Genomic DNA, 26295 nt, shown 5'->3' on the forward strand with positions numbered 1-26295 from the left:
GGTAAAGTTTACAGCGTTTGAACCCGATTCTCATCCAAGAACATCACACAACCAAACAAACTACAACTTATTTTACTTCAAAGAAAAAAACCCACTATATTTTCATATACACAAAATTATTGTCCTTGTACGTCATAGTTATAAGTGGATTTAGACATCTCACTGTCTCCTTTAAACATGATACCACTTTGATTAAAATTCAGGAGTCCAGTCTCTGGCTTGGCAGCCTTTACACAGCAGGTGCTCATTGAATATCTAGTGATGAGACATCCCCCTGTCTCCAGGTTTTGGCTTAGGGGAAGTCCTCCCCAACAGTGATCACACTGTTCTCTTTCATAGCTGTCCAACGCCTGCTCTGCTTTTCTTGGTGGCTCTGCAGGAAACTACTAGATGCACTGACGAACTCCTCAGTGCACTGTATTGTTGCAGACACTGCCGTTCACACTAGATCTGATTATTGTTTTGTCAGTGGGGGCACTGACAAAAACTTCAACCAACTTCAAAAGATGCCTGTTTTGGCTTCTCATTTGTAACTGCACAGGAACGTAACATGATATTGGATAAAAAATATTTTTGTGGCCTCAAAGATCCTCAGACATTTTTGTTAAAGCAGTAAAAAAAAAATAGTGGAGCTAGATGAATATAATAATTTCCTTTTGTAGTGTGGATAAAAGCAGATGGTGGCAGTTCTAGGTTGACTTTGCCTTCTTCGCCTTGCTGGTTGAAGAGTTTGCAGCTTCTACGCGCTATAGGAGGGAAGACAAGCTGTTCAACTGTTCAGATCAGGATTTGCAACCCCTGAAATTTGTTTTCAATTCAATTTCTTTCTTCTAAACCAAAAACAAAGATTTAAATTTTCCTGCTATGCGACTACTTGACTAGATAAGAAATCATAATTAATCCAAATATTTCAAAAGGTAATTTCAAATAGTTTTTCTTTTTAATTTAATATTATTGCTTTTCATCCAATGAATCCAATTCTAAATGAATTCCCCAAGCTTTAGAAATGCAAATACTAAAAACATTTCCTGATGATTGATATGTCATGTTCACCTGCTCCCTCTTTCTGGTAACTCTGAAGAAGTCCTCCATTCTGGTTTGCCTGCCACCTCCCACTGCTCTTTCCATTTCCCGTTCCTTCTGTGTCTTACGGAACTTCTCCATTCGACTGCGAACCCTATTCACACTGAAAACATAAGTACAGTTCAAACTGGTCTTTGAAAAAGACACAGAAGCACAAAGAGATTGAATTTGAGCAAAAGGTAAAAATAAGGTGATGATGTGTACATACTTTACATGTTTGATGTGACAAAGAAAATTAACCAAGGCTTCTTCATCCGGTTCAGTCCAAGTTAATTCGGGGGTGTCAAACTGTGGCATATCCAGGAATAACTTCCGAGCTTCTCTGTACTTCCAAATTTGAGGCACAGAATAGGTCTGAAGAGAAGCAAATATAAGGACATTTTTTAGATCCTGTGGGTTTTTTTTTGGGAGGGGGGGCATTGGTGAAGTGATGTACAGAAAGATGAACAAAGGCCACAAATACTTTTACCTTTCTGTTGATATGTAAAACCACATTCTCAATAGTGCGATGCTTCTGGATCAGCGTCAGTGCTCTCTTTGGACCCAAACCAGCTATCTTGTCACAGTAGTCACAGCCCAACAAAATACACAGGTCAACAAACTGTTGGAAGAAAATTGAAAAAGAAGGAACCTTGTGGTACCTATTTCTGTAGAGCTCCTTCACAAATTCGGACACTGCTTATTTTCAACCACATTTCAATCATTACCTCCTCATGACTAATTTGTAGTTTCTCCAACAGTTTAGGTAGAGAGTATTCAATGACTTCACTGTGAGGAAGAAGAACCGCTCAGCATTAGATCTTTGTTAAAAACAACCCAATCCATCCATCAATAAGAGTAATAGACTGGAAAGCATCTAAGCATCTATAGTAGATGCATTGGGACAATGCCCAAATCAAAATGAATGACAGTAGAAAATGGAATAAATAATTATTTATCCATCTTCCATCTTGCACAGTTCCTACCTACCTGTCCTTCTTGGCATTCAGCTGACGAACAAGAATATTGGCTCCAAATGGCAGAGAATCCATGTCCTCTGATGCCACAGCATGAACAATCCCCTTTCTCACTAGCCAGGCACACATTGCCTCAGCGTCCCCTGGAGCCTGGAGTGCATGACACAAGTGAAATTCAGTTTATATCCTGTATAGGGTATAAACTGAATATGTGTAGATCATACCTGGATGAACGGTACACCGAGGAGTGTCAGGAGCTCGAAACATTCCTTTGTTTGGGATGATGCTGTATTAAACATGAAACAGTCAGAAAAGATAATTTAATAACACTGACATTTAAATAAGAAGCCCAGCACATATCCCAGGAATGTAAGGAGTTCAAACACTAGTGTATCAGCACATTTGGTATCGATTTACCTGTGCCGTCAAGGTTGGGGAAACTCCAACCAGCCACCTGAGCTCGTTTCTCAAGCTGTGGGGCAAAAGGAGCCAAAATTAGCACAAGTCACTGTCATCTGTATCACTGCACAGGTACCTGAAGCATCCATCATATTGGACTATTTAATCAAATGCTTTGTTACTTCCTCCTTTTCCATAACTGTACTGCCACTGTGAGCATATGAAGGAAGAATTCAGATAAGGTTCTCCCAGACCTGTGACTGCCTTATACACAGCAGGATGATATAGTTAGTGTCTGGATGTGTGGAAAGATATAAACTCAAGTGTCACTTACAACAGCTGCCTTTTCTCCTGGAGGCTTTCCATCAAACACAAACACTGGTTTTATGCCATGTTCCAGGAAGGTAAGTGTGCGGAAGAAAATGCCTGTCAGGGGGCTAGAGAGAAGGGATAAAGGTCATGTCAATCAGAGTTAACAGGCCAACACCAGTTACTCATAAAGCATAATAATCATGTCAATAGAAAAACATTAAAGTTGTTGATGACTCAGAGGAAGCTTTATTTAACCATATGATGTAATGTGTGGTGTTGGATTGCATTGATTAAGGGCTGTACATAATATTTTGCTCATGGAGCAATTGAGAGGATAAAACACTTGAAGTAAAACACCACCACCATCAGGTTTAGCCTCAGAAAGATGAGGGTGATGGGAGATCACCTCAGAGTAGGTGTCGCTGCTCTGAACTGGTTCACAACGATAGAGGTATCCAGTGCAATAATGTTTCCTGTGGGGTATAACACAGCATCACAAGGATGAAATGCCATTTCATTTTGTCATAAATTCCCTACCCACTTAATAACTTGAGACAATAATTCATTTTAACAAAAATCAAATAGGCATAGTTTAAGTCCTGTTAGATCTTGCAAGAAGTTTGCTCCATATTGTACTTCATGTGTCTGTCAGTCCATAGTATAAATATACAGTACCCTTAAGTTTGTAACAAAGGTGGTGATTCTCCTCTAAAGCAGCCTTTTTATTGAAATCCATCTATTTTGATCATCCCAAAAATGTGGCCGATTAGCAAGTTATGTGACAGTTTGATCTTCATTTAATACTCAAGGACAAGCAGCGCAAATGTTCTCTATCGGGTTAGTATCCATTAATGTTACAGCAGCATTTTACTGCCGATGCCCTGCTGGTTGTTTTTATTGTGGAAATGTCAGGATGTTTTAAGTTATATTATGTCGGACGGTGAGATTAGTTGTAACTCGAAAGCCAGCCAAGTTACGAGCGACCTGATGCTAAAGCTAGCAATTAGCACAATCAGCTGATGAAGATAGCGAAGAATGAACGCGTAAAAAAAGAAAAATGCGTATGCATGTCACCTGTATACTGACTGATGTCTTTATAAGAAACGGCATCAGGAGCATCTGAGCGTATCAATTCTGCCAGTTTAGTGATCCCCATTGTAATTTTGTGCCGGCACTTCCTTTATTTCCTGCTTGAAAGATACTTCCGGTAAAGGTCGACATGAAGTCAGCGATAGATTAATCCGTCTGTACTTGCTCACGATCTTCAGTCAATGAGTGACAATGACCGCCTATTTAATTAACACTATATGTTTACACCAAACAGCCCACTCAAAAAACACTTCCTGGAGCTGAGCAGCAGCTGATAGAGCAGCAGGGGTCAGTATTGTACAAAAACAAGAGTGCAGGAAATTAACATCCATCATTTATTACAGCAAAAATATTTACAAACAATGAATGTATTTCATATATTACAAAGAAACTAAAATATATATAATAACTTAACTCCAGCTTTAGGTGATAAGTACACTGCATAACAGCAAAATTAAGTGCAATGATTTGCAGACACCCCTGCTATGTGAAAAGTAAAGCTCAACAAATTTACATGTTCTTAAATGACAACATTTCATATATATATATATATATTTTTTTTTTTTTTTTTTTTCATCTATTAGAACTGATCATACACAGACTAGCTCTAATGTCACACTGTATGATGGGTTAAACCACACAGTCCATGCTTTTAGTCTTGTAGGTAATTTAATGGGAAAACAAGTCAAATTCTCAGTTTGAACAGGATGAGAACACGATATTCATTCACAGGTAATGCTCTTAGCATCATACCTTGGTTAGTTTTGTTGCCCTATCACAACACCAGTGCAAGTGACCACCAAGGAGGTAAAAAAGTACAAGGACTCACTACATCATTACAATAATAGGCTATTCAAGTGCTGGACACAAATGTTTTGGGTAATGAGGAACTGAAAGGAAATTCAAAGTTAACATTATGGCATCTCTAGCTTTTGTCATTTTACTTTGACACTTTTAACAGCAACTTTTGACCAAACTGATAAACTTCGACTTCACACAGGTCAGGTCTGAGGTTTGTTTCCTGTAACTTCAGATCCAGCTCTGGCCTGGGTTCCCAAAACATTTGTTGCTTTAGTAAATCCTTGTTATGCCTCTAATCATTCCTCCCTTGAGGATAACATTTACAAACTTTGTTTATTCTCACAAAGATAAACAATGGAAAACATCACTGTCACATCAGTTGTTGCTGTCCAAAAGATTGATCAAGTTTAAAAAGCTGCAATCAGCATTGTTTTCTGAGTATTTTGCACAAAATATATCTATGTTTTGCAGTTTTTACTAATTAATGCCAAGCACTCTATTGTCACTTTAAAATTGTCTTCAAATGATTCAATTGGCATGTATTTCCCCCTAAATAAAAGTGAACATCAGAGCAAAAATTCAAGGGTGGAGAAAGCTTCAGACATAAATGTTAACTGATTTTAAGTTAACATTAAAATCTCAGAACAGCAATCTCTGTTGAAGCTAGTTTTAGCCTAATAAAGTGTCTGTGTTGAACATAAAAAAAGCTGCTGCAAGCTCTGCTTGCTACATCAAGACAGAAGCTAACATTTTGGACACATTCAGCTGTGGTGGTCTTGTGCTTTATCTCACTAGTTGTTCTCCAGTTTACACAGCAGTGAGATACATAGATGCATTTTCATGTGAATTCTGACTTCAGCTTTAGCTTCAAGTTTGAGTGCTGTGGCAAGTATTCACTGTTTCTGGGGCTAGGCCAGTGGTTTTAGCCCACCATCGTGAAACATTATAACTTTGGGCAGATAAATTAAACACTATGCATTGAGATGATACATAAAATTTGTTATAAAAACAAGGGGCCGCGGTTCGTCTAATAGCCAATGAAGTCATAGTTTCCTTTAGTTATTGGTAAGATCTTAGTAGAGACTAATGTTTGACTGGTTGCACCTTTAACAAGGAATTGCTTTGGCTTCCAGTGTTTTGGGAGGCTTAGTTTAGTCCCACCTCAGCGACGGAACCAGATCCAGGTGTTAATAAGCCAGAACGCCACAGTGGCCGAATACAGGATCACCTCTCGCTTGCAGCGCTCTTTGTTTTCCTCCTCCAGCAGCTGTAGACGCCGGTTCAGCTTCACAATCTGAATAAGCACGAACACGAGGAAATATTTACAACACATGTTTACAAATGCTGGAGCAGCAAAGAAGCATATTATATGCAATGTCTGTGACAAAAGGTAGGTATTTCACCAAAGAGGAATATGAGCCATATTACCTGTCGTCGTAGTGCAGAGGCGTCCACTAAGCCAGATTCATCAGGGTTTATATCAAGGGCTAAGTCCAGGTGTGTCCTTCGGAGATGAACATGTCTCACTTTAGATTAATGATAGCAACAATGTACTTCATAAAGTTAGTCTAGCTCAAGAAATGTCCAAAAAGTAATGCAGAAAATAAGGTTTTAGCAACGCACAGCTCCTCTAAGGCATGATGTTGACATCAAAATACTGGTCTAACTTTGTCAAAACACATAAGGTTGTCGAACAAAAGAATTAATGACACACATTTATATTTTCATATATGGCTGACCACTTCATATAGTTTAGGTCTTGTTTTAGTGAGAATTACCAACACCAACACATCAAACCAGACAAATAAGGATCGTCCCACATTTTTGTATGGCTCACTTTAATTCCTCATGTAATTCATATTTCTCCTGTTCCGATTTTTTCCTCACTGCTACAACTCCTTTACTAGATAACTTCCATGGCAGTTTATCACTTTCCTAAAAGTTAGGGTTAGGGTTTTGCCACAAACAATTTGTAAGAGTGACTTCAGAATATTTCAGGGATAAAGAAGAGATACCTGCGGTGGGTGTTGTCCAGGACCTCAAGAACCTGCTGGTATGCCCGCCGTGTGGTTGACTGAACGTAAGACAGAAACCCTGCAGCTGTAAACAAGTTGATGCTGGCATCCTCTGGGGAACAGAGTGGGGGGCACAAACGGACTGGGGGAGCAGAAGGGGAAGGGGTTACACTGGTGGAGAGATAAGTGGGGAGACACAGTGAAGAAAAGAGATCTTTTTTTAAATCCACACATAAGTAAGCAAAGAATAAGATGCAAGAAATTCAAGATGGCGGTGAAGAAATGCAGTAGCAGGTATCTCAAATGTGGATGTGTGCTTACCTTATATCACCTCTGCTGATGTGACTGCTGTGGCGACCAGACATGTGATCACTCACACTGCGTTCTCTCCGGGATCGAGTATGTGAGTGGGGCTTTTGTTGATAAGCAGATTTAAAATCATGTCAGACTCACATTAGAAGGTTAAAATGCAATGCAATATTGTCAATTGCTGTCAGCAGAATGGGCTACTTTGACATTGATAGGTCTATCCTTGCTCCATTGTTGTTTACATTTTACAGAAATAATATAATTAATCTAAGTCAAGAATTCATTGGTTGCTTTTATGCTGATAACACATTTTAATATGCCTCTGACTCATCTTCATTCTGCTTTTAAAGACTTACAATTGTGTTTCCTTACTCACAAATTACTCTTACTTGCAGAAGAAAATGTGCATGGTTTCCTCAGCCTCCAGCAGCAAATCTAACCATCCTTCCATGAAAACATGTCCATCCTCTTCCAGACATGAAACTACTGTACTGTGTCATCTTTTAAGATATTCTGCACTGTCATGCTTCCCCATTACCCTTGCCATCTATAGTTAATGATTTGTGTAATTTTCAAATGCCTTATTTGGGATCAGTTTCAAGTTGATTGAATAATGAGGTTGAATTTATAGTGCTGAGAGGTAAAAGGAGTATTAAAATAAAAACTTTTGACCCTTACTGCATGGCTGGGCTTGCTCCGTGCTCCAGTAGTTTGGTCAGTCTCAAGTGAGTCCAGTGGCTGCTCAGTTAGGGTTAGGACTCGTGGCGGGGGTTTCATGTTCAAGAGGTCTACAGGAGGGATGGACTGAATCAGGTCCAAGTCTCTTGGACGAGCAAATTGAGGGTCCCCATCATCCCCTGCGGTTGAGGAAAGAGGAGAAAGAAAGGAAAAAACCAAGATCATGAAAATGCTGTGCTGCATGGTGGCACTCAGTCTCGCCTTTTCCATGGTATTCACAAAGTATGCTTTTGTACGGTCTACTGGACTTTGAATATAATCCAGCACCTAGCAAAAAGTGGAGTATTTGTGTATTTTATTTGGCATAGTATATGGTGATTCATACATTTCCCATTATCTTCAGTGGCACAACAAATAGTCTTTCATGCCATACAACCTATTACAGGAGGCCTGTGCTGACCTGCAACAACAATCCTCTCAGGAACCTGCATCAGAGCCGTGTGGGGGAGCAGGGGCTGCTGAAAACGCAGGGACCCCGTTTGGTTTTCTGAGGCCACCTTGAGTGTCTCAGGGATACGCATTCGCTGGCTGATGCCTTCTGTGTACTCCAAATCATAATGGATGCGGTTCATCTCAGCTGCCTCCGCAGCGGGGGACGTAAAGGTTGGCCCACTCATTCAGCCTGAGGACACATCAGACAGGGAAATGGAGACAGCTTAGCACTTCAGACAGTCACAGCCGAAAGTGGCTCAACGGGATGTCCGATAAAGGAACCAAACAGGTCCGAGGAGGGTGCAGCAGCCAAAGCTAATATATCCTAAACAGGAAAATAAAAACATTTCAGTCAGTTTTTTTTTAATTACATACATGACACCAAGAGTAGCCGTTGTCAACACATGGCTTCAATGTCACCAAATGAAATTCACGTAAGACGCCATGTCTAACACGTAGGTTAGCTGGTATCTAGCTAATATTAGTGCTCAGTCAGTGCCGAGAAAGGAGCAGCTCTTATCTTCACCACAACGGGTTAGCTGGGCGGGCTGCGCCGGGGCGTCACTGGATACTCACCGGGAAGGGTTTAAAATGCCATGTCAAAAAGCGGTTTCCTCTCTCATATGAGCAGCATCAGCCGACACGGAGGACGAGCTCCGTCCCACAATCACCAACCGTGCACTGTGTGTGAGAGAGAGACCAAACCCCGTATGTGCTAGCTGGGCGGAGCTTATCGGTGATAACGTCACTCCGAGAGAAGACGACCTGCAGGGACCACCGGGGGTCAAAAACGAGCGCGCGCTCTTACTTCACTCAAATTTACCGTCTCAGATTAAGAAACAATTAAAACAAATCTGTCAACAAGAGTAAATGCACTCTAAAAAATGAATAGGCCTACGATGGCCTCATTAGAAATGAAACGCACTCATCATCGTGCCTTCTTCACTTCTTGCCACACAATCCACCTGTACAAATACTTTAAATTTAAATACAAAATAAGACAATGCACAATAAAAAAAAGGTTGGACTTATAAATAAATAAATTAGCAATTTCAAATAAAGACAAACCATGCACGGCATTTATTATGTCTACTGTAATGTCACCTTTTTTTCATCAAGCCAGTGCCTGAATGTTGCCTGAAATTACATTTTTATCCAACATCCATGTGAGCAGGAGCAGGGCCATGATGCAGATAGATTTTGTACATTGCAAGGTAATATGTCAACCCCACAGAGGGAAGGAAGGAGATCAGAGCTTCCCTGGGCGGGACTCATTTCCTGGATTGAATGTGCCCATGAATTGGATTGCCATGTCTGCACATTTGGGGCCCTGTAGCTGAGGTGTTTAACCAATGCTTAAATGAAGATGATATAGGGGTTGTACAATGTTTGTAGTATAATGTTGCCCATTTAATACTTTTTGTCCAGTAGATGGCTTAATTGAGCAATAGAAGCCTTAAGAAGCTTTGGCCTTCAGTGAACCAGTTTGAAGAAAAGCTTCGATGCTTCACAAGGCTTCATCTTGCCATCACCAGCCCAAGCCCTAAGCAGCAGGCCATCCTGGATTACGTAACCCTGCTAATTTTTCCCACATTAGAGGAATGCAACAGAAAGCCATAAAGATTCTTCGGATAACTGTCTTTTTCTGTTTTTCCACCAGCTATGCCCAACAAACACAAAGATAGAAACATTGTCAGCAGCTTCCTTAGGGTCAGTGAAGACAGCCGTAGACACTGTTTGTTGTAATTCTTTGACTGGCTATGGCTCATGTTTCTTAGTTACTGTTTGATCTTGTGCAGTGCCTTCTAAATGATCCAGTGGGGAACAAGAAGACAAATCTGTTTTAGTTTGCAGTGATTCAAGACTGTGGAGAAAAAGGGAAAATGGCTTTGCTCATTATTGTGTGCATAGCTCCTGAGTCCTTTAACACTTTGACTGGGACTTCTTTTTCACTTCCACTTAGACTTACAAAACCTAATAGGCCTATGACTATATAATAACATGCAGCCATTAGTTTGAATTGCATCCCAAAAGATACCACCAACTCTGTAGCTAAGGCAAAACAATTATGTACTGGTGCAAGTAACCCTGCTGATTTCACCTGGATAGATTTACCTTTCCCATTCAGCACAGGACATTGTTTTTTTCTTTTTTGGAAAGGTTTCAACATCAGCGGCCTTACATCAGATTAAAATGTTAAACCAAATCCCTTGTATCGTCCACGTGTTTGTTTTCCAGTATTCTTGCAGCCTCTGAACTTTTGGCAGTATGCTTCAGCCACAAACTCACCGGCTTTTAATACAGCTGCTTTTATTTTAATGTAGACTTTGTAATATGCCACAGCGATTGAGGGATACACATTTTGGCCTTTTCCTTTGAAGACACACTGCATCTTTAGTGTATGATTTTCATCAGGCCAACCTCTAGCATCAGCCACACATCCAGATATTGAAAAAAAATGTGTATATATCCTTTTCATCTAAGTTTGGTATTAACATTAAAATTTTATTGATTCATTCAGCCATCCATCTTCCACAGCTTATCCGTTTCCGGGTCACAGGGGGTGCTGGAGCCAATCCCAGCTCACATTGGGCGAGGGCGGGGTCACCCTGTGCAGGTCACCAGTCCATCACAGGGCCCTTTAATTTTTGCCAACATCAAATGACATTAAAAAAATATACGGGTATATCCCTTCTTCACGCAGCCACTTCCCATTTAATTTCTTACACCTTCCATTTAATTTAATTAAAAATGTGTTGTGCTTTTATTTTTGATTTTTTTCAGCCATATCAACTGTGCGCAATACAACTCCCACAATTCCAACCGCTGAGAAAACAGTGCGCATGCGTCGTCCATCTGGGCCATTATTTTGTCCTCCTGAAGCTTCAAATGAACTACAGGCTAAGCGCTCCCTGAAATGAATTAAATATTAATACACGGAGGAAGCTTTTTTTTTCTTGAGCTTCACCCCCGCCGACATTCATGGAGTCAGTCGGTCTGTAGCTCGTCGGTCCTCCGGTGGACTTGGAGGCCGAGAGCAGTGCGCGGAGTGACAGCCCCATTAGAGCCAGCAGATCGGGTGTTTATCTCGCTGGCTAGCCACCTAGCTAGCTTCCCAGACAGTTAGAAGGGGAGGATAAAGCCGAAAGGACCGTTCTGATAACTCCTGGAAAGAGAGAGCTGTGGCTTTCTCTGTCCAGTCCAGCCTGCTGAGGGGATGGCACACCTTCGAGACATGCAAAACCAGGTAGAGAAATCCTCTTTTTACCAACTGTCACCTCCCTTCTTCGTGTCCAAGACGAGGCGAACCCTCCACCTCCAATCTGGCGCTCCATGAATATGTGGGTGGGGGTCTAAGCCATCACTGCCAAAGACAAAAACTCATTCTGTGCACCGATCGGTTATCCTCCATCTCCCCGTCACTGTCCGCAGCTACGGCGGCAAAGCCATCGACCAAGTGACACGAACACGGCTTTAGAAATTGTACACATCAGAAACCTCCGTTACTTAAAAACGGGAGTTGTCACATGTTGACGATTCAAAATTCTTTTAACATTTCATGACTTCCTTAAGTGTGTGTGTCTGTTCAATCAAGTTCTCGCTCATTTCCTGCTGCTGTTAAACACACAAAGTCACTAAACGCTCATGTCATGACACTTGAATTACGTCCTGGCCAAAAAGCAGGATATACAATAAAGGTATTTACACTGCGTGTGGCTGAAAGATGCCTATTGACATACATTTTAATGGTTAATCATCCATCCATCTTTTTATGTTTGAGCCGTGCTGGGAAATATAGCGATTTTGTGACTGCCACTGTCAGGACAATAAACATTTATGAAGGAGCATTCATGTGTTAAACCGGTTGTTATCTAAATGGCACTTAGTTTCTGTGCTGTCCTGGTGCTTGGGAATAGACACACACACTCGTTGACACAAAAAGTATTATAGGACCTATAACCAGGACATGCATTTAATAATTCAGTGCACTCTTTGCTGTTACTGAACCAGAACACCCAGTTGGACCCAGAGGAGTACTTCACCAAGCAGGAGCGGATTGGGAAGGGATCCTTTGGAGAGGTCTACAAAGGCATCAACAATCGCACAAAGGAGGTGGTGGCAATTAAAATTATAGATCTGGAGGAGGCCGAAGATGATATCGAGGACATTCAGCAGGAGATTACAGTCCTGAGCCAGTGTGATAGTCCTTTTGTCACCAAGTATTATGGATCATATCTGAAGGTGAGATTTTAACACAAAAACTGCAGCCATGCACAGATGTTGAGAGGTACACACAGTGCCATTCAACCAAAACTGTGGCTTAAAATCTTTCATCAAGTATTTTTTTCCCCTCTCAGGGGACCAAGTTGTGGATTATCATGGAGTATTTAGGTGGAGGATCTGCTTTGGATCTGGTAAGAAACGTTCTATTTTTAGACCGTTTGCAAAGTTTTCCTTAAATCATACAATGTGGCAGATTTTAGAATCAAAGAGCAAAACCTGACCCGTTGTGGACATTCTCCTCCCATGTCCATTGAATTTTTTTTTTTTTTTCTTCCCCTTTATCACCTTAGCTCCGCCCAGGGCCTCTTGAAGAGACTTACATTGCTACTATACTGAGAGAAATATTAAAGGGGCTGGAGTATCTGCACTCTGAAAGGAAGATTCACAGAGATATCAAAGGTATTAGACACTCTGTTCTTTCATTGATGGCTGCACAGAAATCCCCCCACACACTTTTAAGGTAGACTCACTAGCTCTCCCTCCTATTCATTTAATTTATGCTTTGTCATTTTACGGTGTAGTCCTGGTGCAAATCCTAACTCCCCTAAATCATACAGCACTAAGGCTGCACCAAGACTGTACATTTATATTTGATCGCTATGCATTGGCGTCTCATATCAGAAGCTAAACCCCGTGCTGGAGTGCAGCTCAGCAACACACTAAATGCTGAGCTGTGACAACAGAGCTGCTTGGTAACAACGTGTGGATCCAGTCTCAGACACATGTTGGGCAAAATGAGTCCACATATTTAAATTTGTCACCGAACTCTGAAAATATGAGTGCCATATGTAAACTTAATTTAACCTACTGAAGGTGTTAATTTATGTGTGCATGTGTGTGCTCTCCGTAGCTGAGGTGCTCTTCAGCTCTTCACACTCTTCAGAAAGCTCACTAGTAATCATTAGAATTGAATAATGATGCCAAGATGGAAGCTCGACAAGGGTGGCTTGTAAATATTAAATTTGGGTGAACTGCTTGTTAATTTATTTTCCTTAGAGATTGGATTCTTTCATTCCTTTCAAAAAAAAAAAAAGTGAACACCACCTGATGTCTGAAGCTGTCTGTGTTCACTGCAGTCAAACTGGCGAGGGGACAATGAAGTATCATTTGTCCATCTGCTCACCCATCTGTCACATGTAATATGCCGAAGGCTGCTGAAACTTTCTGAAGGTTTAATGGATTGAAGTCTTTATTAGTTATACTCCATTGGCATTAATGAGGGGCAACAGCACTTTACTTTTACTTTTTTCTGCCCAAAATGGGACTGCATCACTTATTGGAGATTCGGCATGTTCCTTTATGCTTTGTGTAATGTGAAACAGATGCAGAAACAAACCCTTGCTGATAATTAGATTTTTACCATCTTTCTCTCCATCTCTTTCTGTCAGCTGCAAATGTGCTCTTGTCAGAGCAGGGCGACGTGAAGCTGGCGGATTTTGGGGTGGCAGGCCAGTTGACAGATACCCAGATTAAGAGGAAAACATTTGTCGGCACGCCTTTCTGGATGGCCCCAGAGGTGATCAAACAGTCAGCTTACGACTTCAAGGTGAGTCTGGGAGTGGACAAGAGAAAAGCAGTCTAACTGCTTCGAGTGAACACTGTCTAGGTTTGTTTGCTTGTTTAATTTCTCATTTTTTTGGTGAAGAGGGGTTTAAATTTAGTAGAGCACAGATTTCATAAAGTTTTTGGCATGGTGCTGATAAGAACATGAAATTTTCATTATGAACATAATTATATGATCCATCATCTTTTACAAAGAAGGGCTGTGCATTTGAAGTCCTGCACACTTTCAGTTTATGTGAAGTTAACACACCTACACACCTAACTACATCTCTCTCTCCCTCTCAGGCTGATATCTGGTCTTTGGGTATCACTGCCATTGAGCTGGCTAAAGGAGAACCTCCCAACTCTGAGCTACACCCCATGAGGGTCCTCTTCCTCATCCCCAAAAACACTCCTCCCACGCTGGAGGGACCTTATAGCAAACCCTTCAAAGAGTTTGTGGAGGCTTGTCTCAATAAAGATCCTCGTTTTGTAAGTAAATCCCCTGGATCCATCTGCAGGCATAGTAGGAGAACTAACGTGGGATCATACATGTTTTATTTGGGAAAAATAAGATTAGAAAACTAGAAACTATTTCCAGATTGGCATTGCTGTTCTCAGTGTCAGACTTTGGTCCCTTATCCCACCACTTTTTTGATGGGACTGGATTAGCATGCCCCGGAAATTGGAATTAATTTGTACCAGTTTTTCTGCCAGAAAACTGTCAAAACTATGTTAAATCTAAATAATGGGCTAGTCAAACAGAAGCGTCTTTTTAAAGATATTGTAACTAGACAACTGGTCCCAACTTCAAACCAACAAACCTGCTGAGGACAGTTGCTGAATATTTCCATTTTCTTGCTGTACAGAGGCCCACTGCCAAAGAGCTTCTGAAGCACAAGTTCATCACGCGTTACACCAAGAAGACGGCCTATTTGACAGAGCTAATCGACCGCTACCGACGCTGGAAGTCAGAGGGACATGGGGAGGAATCCAGCTCTGATGACTCAGACATGTAAGCCTCAACAGCAAATATTCATGCATTACAGTGACACACACATCCACTTCTCCTGCATCAAATTAATGAGCAAAAGAGGAAAACAAGATGTACATTCACATATCCCGACATTCAGGCTGTAATAAAGTTCTGAATAAAGGTGGTTCTCTGTGTCCGTAAAAACAAGCCCATTGAGTCATTATGTTTGAGTCACATCATGTTGCTGCCCATTACATTTGTAAATATTTTTGTCTCTGCTTTGAACTCTGTTCACCCCCTGTTCATCATTTCTAGGGATGCTGATGGTGATGTGGATACGTGCCCCATGTGGACCTTCCCCACAGTCAGACCCAACTCTATGAACAAGTTACAGAAGGGCTACACACACACTGATACAGAGGTAGGACACAGGCAGCACGTAAACACAGACAGAGTCCAGTATCTTATTTTTCAACAACCTTTTTCTGTCTTTGCAGTCAGGAGATTCAGTGAAAAGGCAACCCAAGTCACAATGTTTGTCTGCTTTAGTAACACCGATCTTCAGAGAGGTAAGGCTACACTCTGGGAGTGGAGACAGACAGAAATTTAAACAATGCTCTTTATTGTACTCCATCTTATTTTGGTAAAGGGCAAACACCTTAAACCTTCATGCTAAGAGCGCTTAAGTTTTTCCTCTCATTTAACTACATTAATACAAGTCTGGGATGCGGCAGTGACATGATCTATGCCACAGTACTGTACGTGTCATAGCACTCTTAGGAGCTGACTTCATCAAATTAATTGAAAAGGTTGTATGCCTGCTGAAGCTGGTTGTTAATGTAGGTTTTAGTCCCAGAATGACTGTAACTATCCTTCAGGAAATAAGTGCAGTTTGTGCAAGGCTGTACTTAAACGCAACCCCATGCCTCACTTAATGCTTCATTTCTATACCTATTATCAATACAGGTCCAATGCAATACGTTGTTAAAGTCCAAAAGTCAGAGGTCACTTTACAGTGATCTTTACTTTCATGCCTCAGCCATCCAATTTACCCCACTTTTATTTTTATTTATGCCAGTTGAAAGAGAAGCGGCGTGCAAGTGGAGGAGGTGTGGGAGCCATTGAGGAGCTGGAGAACGCCTTCAACCTGGCAGAGGAGTCCTGTCCAGGCATCTCTGACCGCCTAGTCACACACATGATGGAGAGAGTGTGCAGGTGACGTGTCAGACAGCCGTCGTTCAGGCGTGCACTGTGCATCAGAAAATATGTGCTCATCCTATTTTAACCTGCCATTTCATGTTGTTCTTTCAGGTTTTCTTTAAATGGTAACACCACCCCATCTTCGCGGTGAAACCCCAGCTGGATATAACTTAACCCCCCCCCCCCCACACACACACACTCCTTTCTTTTTTTTTTTTTTTTATGTCTCCCTGACCCAACCAACTTCTCAGATAAGGACCATAGAAGTACTACCCCAACCCCTCCTCCCTACCTGAGCTCCCTTTTCTGTCCTGTCCCAGAAGAGATCTTTTAATTAGTTATAATTAAATATTTTTACAGTTTTTCTTTTAAGAGCGAAGTGTATTTAAGACAAAGAAGCCATGACATTTAGAACATTGTGCATACCTGTTAGACTGAAAAGGAAAAACTATAATAAAGACTATGGAAAAAGTCTCATTGAGTGGAACTGATCTGTAACCACAATACACAAAGGTCTTCTTTGTATGCTGGGCATCTCATCAAAACAGAAGCTGACCCATGATGCTCACCTACACTTTTAATCTGTTCAGATAGGTGATCCCTCATCTGTGCATCATTAGACCATAAAATACATTGGGCAGTAAAGGTGGTAGAAATAATTCAGTAATTTATGTCAATATTTATATGTTAACATGTCTAATTAACTTGCTTTGTTTATTGTTAGTTACTCTTACTTTTACTTTATGCACACATGAGTAGGCCAAACATCAGCTGATGTGTTTGGGAGATGCAGCCTTTTCTAAATCAGGAGCACAATGTAAGGAGACAGATTTAATACAGTGACACAGATGAGCTGACCATTGGTTATATGGAGGTGATTTCAAAGACTAATGAGAAATTACAAAAAGGCTCAGATCACAGAAGAGATTAATCAAGTTTAATAAAACCTTTATTACAATATATGTATCAAGAACAATATTTGGTACTTTCATATTGGATAAAAACAGCACAAAGAGGAATGTCAAGAACTCACATCTTGGCTGGTGAGGGGAACGTTGGCTACAGGGACCTCATCAGGTCACATTTAACCGCTGTGGTCACGGCAAACCGAAAGTAATCAGCAGTCGGGACACTAAAGTTGACAAACGGTGATGAAAGACAAAATACCAAAGCTCTCTGGTATATGACTTCCCTTCACAATATCATTGGGACACAATGTAAATATAATTGAAGGATGCACCAAAGCACCAAATAGAAGTGAGTCACAGTTTAAAATCGTGTCATTCGTCTGTCCTTCATTTGTCAGGTGTACAGGAAGACTGTCCTTCTCAAACTTAATGAGCTTTACAACACTTTAAGGGAGTTGTGATATGGATGTGAGGATGGCACTGGTGGGTAATACTTCAGAGAGAAAGGGGAGGAACTGGTCCCAACACAGCACTAAAAGGAGAAATTTACCTGAAATTTGACCAGACTGGAGAAAGGCAAGGTTGAGCATCGCATGCATGAGTATACTGTATGAGTGGTATATGTTGAGTGAGCAGAATGAACCCTCTATGACTGGAGGCTTGTGTGTAAGTTGTTTCCACTTGACAAAAGCAGTACTGAGACAATGGCATAAAACTATTTCTGCTACTAGTTTTCACCATAGTGGACTTTCCCAATGAAGCTCTTTACGGAGCCAATGTTAATATCTGCTCTGCAAAATGTTTAGGGACTCAAAACACTGAACAGAAGCACCAATACTTTGGTATTCTCAATAGTAAAAAGAGTAAGGAACTGGGGGGGGGGGGAGGAAAAAAAGTGGAAGTAAGAAGATCCCAATGGGTTGGTATAAAAAAAAATATATATATATAAATTGTCACCATTTTAAAGATGGGTCACATGACTTCATTTAAGTGACTGGCAAGTTAATAAAATGAAACAAAAAAAGAGAAAAGAAAACAAAGAAACCGTGTGTAAATATATAAACATAACACTGTTTCAATATATTTTACTGTGTGTATAAAAAAAAAAAAACAAAAACCCAGATCCTACGTGGGATTGAATAAAAATAGTGGCAAGCAATACAAGTCAATAACCAAACAGCTTTGACAGCTTCTGTGCTTCATCTGCTACCCATGTGGAGCAGAGGTTCAAAAACCTACAGCAGAAAAGAAAATGCAAATTATCAATTTGATTTGAAACTGAAAAAGTTAGAAGGGCAGGAAATGAAGGATCCGATTTTAATAATGATAATAAGCAGTTTGTTGGCATGAGAGGGAGCATGAAGAGCATCCATGGATCGGGCTCCTACCGTAGATGTCTCACACATCTCCCTCTCCGTCTCCCTGCTTCTGCATCTGGGCCTGCATCTTGGCAATCATCTCCTGCATTCGTCTCAACTGCATTACAAAGAATATCAACGTGTGACATGGAAACAACAACTGCGCTTGAAACAAGAACAGACACATTGATTGAAACAGTTGGGATACTGTGTCAATACAGATTCTTTCCCTTCCTGTGCCCTGGTGGCCTGGTCCTGACCTGCCTGATATCCTGGGCCAGGGGTGTGTTGCTCTGGCCCCCCACATCAGCTAAAGTCAGCTACCCACAGCATGAATGACAAACCGCAGCATACACACTTGCATACAAACAAGGTGCACAATTCATATTGCATGAAAAATCCTGGTACCAATGCTGTCATTGTTTATGTTGATATTGCTGTTGCTGTTGTTTTTGTACCCCCGCCCCCTCTCCTGTCTTCCTGATCCTGTTTCTGTTCTCTCTCTCTATCCACTCTCCAGCCTGGTAACTTTACCAGCAAACCAATACCATTTCCAATCAAGTAAAAAAATAAAAATAAAATAAAATAGGTTCTTTCCCTTCTCTGTCAGACAATGTACAGACTTAATTTAATAATGTAGTAATGTAGTAGTAATAATGCCTGTTATTAAACATTGATTAGAAACAACTACTCCCTTATTGTCTGCTTCGACAAAAACTAGATGTGATCCTGAATTATTCAGCAGTTAAATACATGTATTCTGAATAACAAGTACAAAATGTTGTATGATTTACAACAGCCAGCAGCCACTTTGCTGAGCTTGCCATAAAGACTGCAAACGGAGGGAAATGCCTAAGCTGACTCAGATCTCAAAATCATATTGTTATTATATTGGCAGATATGGTGAAATTTCCCACCTCGGCCTCCTTCTCCTGCAGGATCATGTCCTTGTCCATTTCCTCCGGCTCCGGTCCTTTCCTGTATTGGTGGCACAATTAGTTATTTTTATCTCAAAATGTGTTTATATATTATACATTATAATTTATGTAGAACATATGGCAAGTAGCAAAACTGCATTAAATGCACAGTGAAATAAGTTAAAAAAGCAATATCGTGTGATGATTTCAGCAGAGCAGTGGTGTGTGTGCGTGTAAGCTTCCAGGTGGAGATTGTAGCATTTTAAGTAACTTTAAGCAAACATGACAAAAGCCACATTGAGAAAGTGAAAAGGGCTCAGTGGGTTAGTGGAGGTTTTCTTTGCAGGGGGATACAAAAGGCTCAGTGGAGAAAAGAGGAAATCTACAACAAGTAACAAAGAGATGGAAGGAGAAAGATTCAAAGAAAAAGCAAGTGCAAGAGTCAGGGGAACAGCGTTACCTCCCCCAAACAAAAAAAAAATAATAAATAAAAAGGTACCTCCAACAGTCCACTCATGAGATTGGACAAATCAAGACCAGACAGCCATCATTGGAAAGATGGTGAGGCACCATGAAGACAGTAAAGCCAATCCCTTATCCTGGGCTGGCTTCAGAGAAAATTCTAAAAGAATCTCTGAGGTCTACATCAAGGGTTAAACGATGATGTCTCCACACTATCATTAAATGGCACACACAGTAATCCTGTTTAAAACTTCTACATGGACTCAAACTACACATGCCATCTTATCTAACAGCTAAGTGTGTAAAAAAACAATCCCTACAGTCAAACGCTTTAAATTCACTGGTACTTCAATCCTAAAGCCTACCTGCTATGGTTCGCATGCAAATGATGAGTTGGAGCTACTGTACTACAGAACTGGTAATACGTCAGCATCGACAAAGAATGGAATTTATCAATCATACAGAAAAAAAAAAAACTTTCATTAATGAAATGTTTCCATGGGTCTGCGCATGTATCTGACAGTGGCATTTCTATGCATTTCTAACATTTTTGTATTCTGTATCTGATTTCAGATGTCTGTTGTCTGAGGTGGGGGGAGGTGCAGAAAAGCAAGCTGACAGACAAGTACGTACGCAGGAGACAGAGGCAGAACATAACCATGGGAGGACAACCTGCCACCCCGCTTGAGGCGGTCTGAGCGGAAGTTCTCATAGTGCAGGTCCTGGGTCACTTCCTGAAGATCCTGCATGTGGGTTCTGAGGACATGTGGAAAAATCAACTACTAATAAATACTTCTACACAAACATGAACTTTTTTTCTCCCCCCAGAATGGCTACAGACATCCTAGTGAACTGTCCTAGTAAACAGAAACTTAAGCTTTTCGTGTCAGCTCACCTATATGATTAAAATATTTAAGAGAGGCACTTTTTAAATAATAAGGATAACAACTCTACTACTCACATCAGCATGGTGCGCAGTTTGAGGAAGTCGTTGTGTTCTGGGTTCTCCACCTCCACAACTCCCCAGGGATACAAGCGGCCCCTCACCTTCTTGCCCTTGGCTTCAATCTGCTGGTTGGATCCTACAACTGCAAATGGGATGCTAGCCTGGAAAAGAGAGATACAGTCACTACTCTACTTACGAATATTTGTTTTACAAACATTCAGAGATACGAACAGAGGGAGCTGAAAGTTAAAATTGTGTTTGGATTGCTCCAGGTTTCTTCCACCTGGTGCAAATTTCGCTGCTACCCATGCTGCACAAGAACGCAGCCTACACCACCCCAGCGTCACAGTTCTTTGTACTTGGATTAGCGTTAAGACATACTCTGTTACAAACAACTTAGAAACAATTCAGGCTAAGAATGACCGTTCGGAACACAACTTGTTCATAAATTGGGGAGTGCCCATATTTCATGTTGTTTGATCTTATGTTTCAACCACTCACATAAATATCTCAGACACTTCATAAGTAATGAAATCAAATTAATTGAATACTGTTAAAGGATATGTTTCATATGTAAGGAAGAACATTTGTATTCATTCAAGGACACAGCAGTGTAGAAAAAAAGCTTACTTTGAGGATCCTAGTTTGTTCTTTGAAGTCTTCATCTTCATCTGATTCTGCGTCAGGAAGGTGGTAAATCTTTATACCATGTTCATCAATCTCATCCAGAATCTTATCAAGAAAACAGGGAGACAGCAAAGGTCATTATCGGGTATGTGAATATGTGACAACTTATTGTTTTCTGTTTAGTAAGAACAGAAGAATTTCACTTCATATGGCTGTCTACTAACAACAATATTTCCTAACATGACGTCTCAGCCTACTGAAGTTGTTGCTCCAGTAACACTAAAGCAGTGAGCTTGAGCACATGACAGCTGCTGCTCATCTCAGGAATAAGGCCCCCACCCAGCCTGCCAACAATGGACAACTGTGTTGTTCTCACCCGGCGCTTGAGCCGTTCCCTTTCCCTGAGGGTCAGAGTGTCCGCCTTGGCGATGACAGGAACCACATTAACCTTATTGTGAATGGCCTTCATGAACTGGACGTCCAGGGGTTTCAGGCTGGCCAGACAGGAAACAGACAGATGGGAGGGTCAAATAGACACAAGGGGCTCAAGAAGGAATTTCTGAAAAGCTAAAAAATGAATAAATGCAATGTCAGCACATTAATGGAGTGTGTTAGTGTGTCTTACAAGGCTTACCCATGTCCAAGAGGGGAAATGAAATAGAAGCAGCAATGAACTCTATTGTCAACAATATGTCTGCGATTTAGGCCACTCTCATCATGGAGGTAGCGCTCAAACTGGTCATCGATGTAGCTGATAATTGTGCTGAAACTGGAAGAAAAAATAAAAGTCATGTTAGCCATCCACTTTGTATGGCAGCATGTTTTAGCAGAAGTTAGTCCACTAAATAATAAATTCAAAAGCTGAAAACCTGCTCCTGCCATTTTCTGTCAAAGATTAGTGAGTTGTTGTTGTTCAAGATTGCAGCACTGACACTGGCTCCTCATCAGCATACACTCTTAAAAGATTTCTTACCAGTCCTGGCTGTTGATGGCATCTCCATATCCTGGTGTATCTACCACAGTGAGACGGAGCTTCACTCCACGCTCCTCAATTTCTACAGTCGATGCCTCAATTTGAACCGTCCGTTCTATCTTTTCTAGTAAAAGGAAAAAATAAGCAACGAAATGTAAGACCACAGTCAGCTCAGAGTCTGTGTGTTTGTATATGTAAGTGTGCGTGTGTGTGTGTGTTGTACCTGCTGCTCCAGGGATGACTCTCTCAGGGTAAAGGTCAGTGAGAAAAAGGCTGTTGATCAGGGTGGATTTTCCAAGTCCAGATTCACCTTTACACAACAGTGAGAAGTCAGTCATCAGGATTAAAACAAAAATTACAGAAGCATAGAAATAGATAGTTTCAACTAAAGAAATAAGAAAAACGGAACAAAGCCTTTATCTGTGTGCTGCAGGAAACACACACTAGGCCTTGAACCACAAGGGAATATGTGTCACTAAAAATGGCTTTATTAATCTTTTCAAGAAATAGGTCAGATGGGTGGTTAAACAACTCCAGCAGCTGAGAAAGCACAGTATGGTTTCATAATTAGTGGCAGCAACAAGAGTTTAATACTCTCAAGAACAAAGAACAGGGAGAACATATTCTATTGCCTGACTCCATCTTTGCAGGGAAATCTGCTTTGAACTGAGGAAACCACCAACTGAAACTTTGAGACCGATCTCATTTGCATGCGTCTGGTCATATTGCCTGATTATGAATTATCTTTGACAAACTTCCTCAGAAAAGAAAAACACAATTCTACCACTGAACCTGCTTTTAGCCCTGTAGTTAAACCCAAATCTATCTGGGAAACCTACAGAAGTAGTTCAGCTTAGGCAACATGAGTGAAAAAAAATGTAAATATATAGAAAATTTAAGAAATATAAGTCTCAGGATTGTGTTAGAGATGCTGAGAAAAAAAATGTACCCAAAACGTTACCAACAAATGTAACTGTGGGTCCCACCAGAGCAGTGTCAAAAGATGGACAAGCATTCTTCCTACATCCTAAAATCACAATTAGCCAGACTACATGAAGATCTAATGCATACTGTTATGGTAGGGCTTAAGATGAAATATTAACTGTGAAAAAGAATAACAATGGATGAAAATAACAACTGTTCATTTATATCTGAGGGGAAAATCGACACTCAAAAAGTATTTCTGCTCTAGCATGACCAACAGGCCTTGTCCACTGTATCAGTCCCTCAAGGCCCACAGGCTACATTCCTCACTGGTTTATTTTAAAGCAAAAGGATGAGCAGTGTTGGGGGAAAGCTCTTACCCTTCCTCCTTGTCAACAAGAACAGAGGTTCACACAGTCACAGCACTCCCATCAAGAAGTTTGCACTGCTGCTGACACCAGCTGAACAACCTTACTGATGTGACAGCTGCCATTATAAACTGTCCTAAAAGCCTTTGTGCTCACTAAGAGACACCTATGGTTCAGACAAAATACCTAACATACAAACAAGTGGCACTACGATTTGTGAGGCTCGTATTTAGAAAAGCCATTCTGAAAGAATAACATACGACACTAGACATTGTGCAGACCAATGGTCAAAATTATACCATAAATTCATCCCAATATCACATTCCCATGAGCTAGAAAATTCTTTCCTCAAATCTCTATGTTTACTTAAGAAGTCTAGCTTGAAAGCAATCACTAAGATGCATCATCATTATCTAACCAAAATCAAAACTAGAGTCATGAAAGAAAAGGAGGAAATGAACAAAATTAGAACTAGTTTCAAAAACTGTAAAGACAACACTCACCTACAACCATCAATGTAAACTCAAATCCTTTTTTTACTGACTTGCGATGAACCTGATTAGGCAGGTTGGCAAATCCAACATACCCTGGGGTCTCAGGGTTCGTGAACTGGCCTTGCTGTAGAGCAAAAGGAGATAATGGAGAAGAGTCACAATCACAATAATACTATCTGGTGGCAATTAAATTTAAGATGAAAGACGGTAGGCTTAAACAGAAACAGTGATTTACTTTGAGATAATTATGGCTGCAAATGAATCTGAATCTCTTTCACGTTGTACAATGTTTTGGCAATTAAATAAGTCCCTCCTGGAGCTAGAGGCAGAAACATCTGTTCATCAACTACCAGGGTCTTTATGGAGGACAAGAGTGACCTCTCTTCAGCCTATTTACAAAAGACCCTCCACCTTACATTCCAGTGTTTATGACTCTCCTACGCTGAGGGCAACCCTACCCCGCCCAACATGCTGGTAAATTCAAAGTCAAAAAGGTACAAGCTCTTTGTTTAATTTGCTCTTTACCCACAGTTTATTTTCAAACTGCCCTTTCAGCTCAAGTCGTGACTGATAAGACTAATAAGCAGTGTGTTCATGTGGTGCCTTTGGCTGTTCAACCCACATAAAGCCACATCAGTGAGTCATAGGAATAGTCCAACTATCCAACAAGTAACCAACTAATGAGGATAAACAAAATGCCTCACCAAAACAAATTCTGGACTGAGCCAAAACGACAGCAGACTTTTTAATTACATCTTTAATAAAAAGTTTTTGGCTATGAGAAAGATAACACATTATTAAAATCAAGTCTTACTTTATCATCATTGTCCCTGCTAAAGAGGGAGCCTGGTACTTAGGTGAAATATTTGGTTTTAGATGTTCCAAAACTCACCTTCATTTTGTCAGCCTGAGACATGTTTTAATCTTTGAGTTTCCTGGAAGAAAACACAGACTGCATCACATACTGACGAAGTTCACAGCGATACATGGCATTGAAACACGACACTTCAGCTCTGGCCTGTGTGAAACTTCTCTAGAGTTAATCTATGCAGTCACATACTTTCAGGCCTGAGTGAGACAGAGGCAGGAAGTTGGGTTTGTGACAGATCTGCGTCTCACCACAAAATACAAAAAAAAAACTATCTCCTTTTCCTGCTTAGCTGCTTTACAGCTGCTACATTATGATGATCAGGATTACTGATTAATCTTCTTTTATTAATCCCAACAGATTGGCAGCTAATGTCATATCTGTAAATACTTTGTTGTTGTTTGTTGGGTCGTGATTATAAATTCTTTATTAACTTGAACTGAAGTAGTCAGAAACACACCTACAGCACTCACACAGGAGGAGGAGGATGTTTCACCGCCATCATCATCATCATTAAACTGTTGTTTTATTCGATTAAACAAATGCGTGTGTCATAGTTTGTTTGAACTTTAGTTTGAACCAATTTAAGGAGAATGTTTGAACTTAGATTAGCAACAGAAACAGATAGCGGCAACTAAAACCAACAAGCGACTTTTGCTGAGATTAGCCGGTTAATTAGCAAACGCTGCTCCTCTAACGGAAAAAAGGCCCGATGCCGCAATCTTCAACAAAAAAACATCAATTTAACTCAGTTTTTGTTCGGAATCGGCCAGTTGAGCCTAATTTAAATCTGTTTCCCCCCTAAAATCAGTTGCTAGCTGCTCAGAAACTTGCCATCTTAGCTTAACCACTAACTAGCCGGCAGCTGCTCCGGCAGGATGTTCACTTACACGGCTAATGTTAGCGTCCTCTGCTCAAACGGAGACCTCCACAGCCGGACACCAAGGTCTGAATAATCAGAGGAGAAGTAGAGAAAACAGAGCAGAGAGACACCGACCGACCGACCGACTGAGCTGACCGTTAACGGCGGACTTGGCGGACACCTCAAATTCCTCAGATTCCGCTGCTGCAGCTTCCTCTAGCTCATGGACCACAATGCAACGGGCGACACGAGCAGCAGCCTGCGGGCTCAGCCCGTCCTCTGGTCTGTTTGTCCCCCTGTCTGTATGTCTGTCCCCCTGTCTGTATGTCTGTCCCCCTGTCTGCATGTCTGTATGTCTGTCCCCCTGTCTGCATGTCTGTATGTCTGTCCCCCTGTCTGCATGTCTGCATGTTTGTCCCCCTGTCTGTATGTCTGTCCCCCTGTCTGCATGT

At 40.9% G+C, this 26295-nt stretch overlaps 4 protein-coding genes across 8 annotated transcripts; 1 reads left to right on the forward strand and 3 right to left on the reverse strand.

Moving 5' to 3' along the window:
- Positions 1–56: 56 nt before the first annotated feature.
- LOC115058166 (probable flap endonuclease 1 homolog) lies at positions 57–4080 on the reverse strand. Its single transcript, XM_029525488.1, has 11 exons — positions 3825–4080; positions 3157–3223; positions 2773–2875; positions 2457–2511; positions 2264–2325; positions 2053–2189; positions 1791–1851; positions 1553–1684; positions 1292–1437; positions 1054–1186; positions 57–746 (listed from the first exon to the last, which is right to left on the reverse strand). Exons 1-11 carry the CDS (start codon positions 3904–3906, stop codon positions 690–692), a joined length of 1035 nt encoding a protein of 344 aa, XP_029381348.1. The 5' UTR covers positions 3907–4080; the 3' UTR covers positions 57–689.
- A 268-nt stretch (positions 4081–4348) lies between these two features.
- Positions 4349–8821, reverse strand: LOC115057796 (mitochondrial fission factor homolog A-like). Of its 3 annotated transcripts, none has more exons than XM_029525001.1 (7): positions 8711–8821; positions 8103–8324; positions 7643–7821; positions 6977–7068; positions 6656–6826; positions 6069–6144; positions 4349–5934 (listed from the first exon to the last, which is right to left on the reverse strand). In XM_029525001.1, exons 2-7 carry the CDS (start codon positions 8317–8319, stop codon positions 5803–5805), a joined length of 867 nt encoding a protein of 288 aa, XP_029380861.1. In that variant the 5' UTR covers positions 8320–8324; positions 8711–8821; the 3' UTR covers positions 4349–5802. The 3 variants fall into 3 exon arrangements, with proteins under 3 accessions (XP_029380861.1, XP_029380860.1, XP_029380862.1); XM_029525000.1 differs by having other exon boundaries at positions 8103–8459; positions 8711–8809; XM_029525002.1 differs by lacking the exon at positions 8711–8821 and adding an exon at positions 8510–8691.
- Positions 8822–11004: 2183 nt separating this feature from the next.
- On the forward strand, positions 11005–16601 carry stk25b (serine/threonine kinase 25b). The gene is made up of 11 exons (XM_029524658.1): positions 11005–11381; positions 12146–12376; positions 12493–12549; positions 12709–12817; positions 13807–13964; positions 14267–14452; positions 14830–14975; positions 15252–15357; positions 15434–15505; positions 16015–16151; positions 16248–16601. The coding sequence occupies exons 1-11, from the start codon at positions 11352–11354 to the stop codon at positions 16285–16287; spliced, it is 1272 nt and encodes a 423-aa protein (XP_029380518.1). The 5' UTR covers positions 11005–11351; the 3' UTR covers positions 16288–16601.
- Positions 16602–17051: 450 nt separating this feature from the next.
- septin2 (septin 2) lies at positions 17052–26074 on the reverse strand. Of its 3 annotated transcripts, none has more exons than XM_029524432.1 (13): positions 25872–26074; positions 25006–25048; positions 24123–24237; positions 22551–22637; positions 22328–22451; positions 21989–22123; positions 21731–21848; positions 21358–21459; positions 20743–20888; positions 20454–20537; positions 19320–19380; positions 18433–18520; positions 17052–18279 (listed from the first exon to the last, which is right to left on the reverse strand). In XM_029524432.1, exons 2-12 carry the CDS (start codon positions 25027–25029, stop codon positions 18443–18445), a joined length of 1074 nt encoding a protein of 357 aa, XP_029380292.1. In that variant the 5' UTR covers positions 25030–25048; positions 25872–26074; the 3' UTR covers positions 17052–18279; positions 18433–18442. The 3 variants fall into 3 exon arrangements, with proteins under 3 accessions (XP_029380292.1, XP_029380291.1, XP_029380290.1); XM_029524431.1 differs by having other exon boundaries at positions 20415–20537; XM_029524430.1 differs by having other exon boundaries at positions 22328–22637.
- Positions 26075–26295: the final 221 nt, after the last annotated feature.

Source organism: Echeneis naucrates, chromosome 17 (assembly GCF_900963305.1).
Source record: "Echeneis naucrates chromosome 17, fEcheNa1.1, whole genome shotgun sequence".
Lineage (NCBI taxonomy): Eukaryota > Metazoa > Chordata > Actinopteri > Carangiformes > Echeneidae > Echeneis > Echeneis naucrates.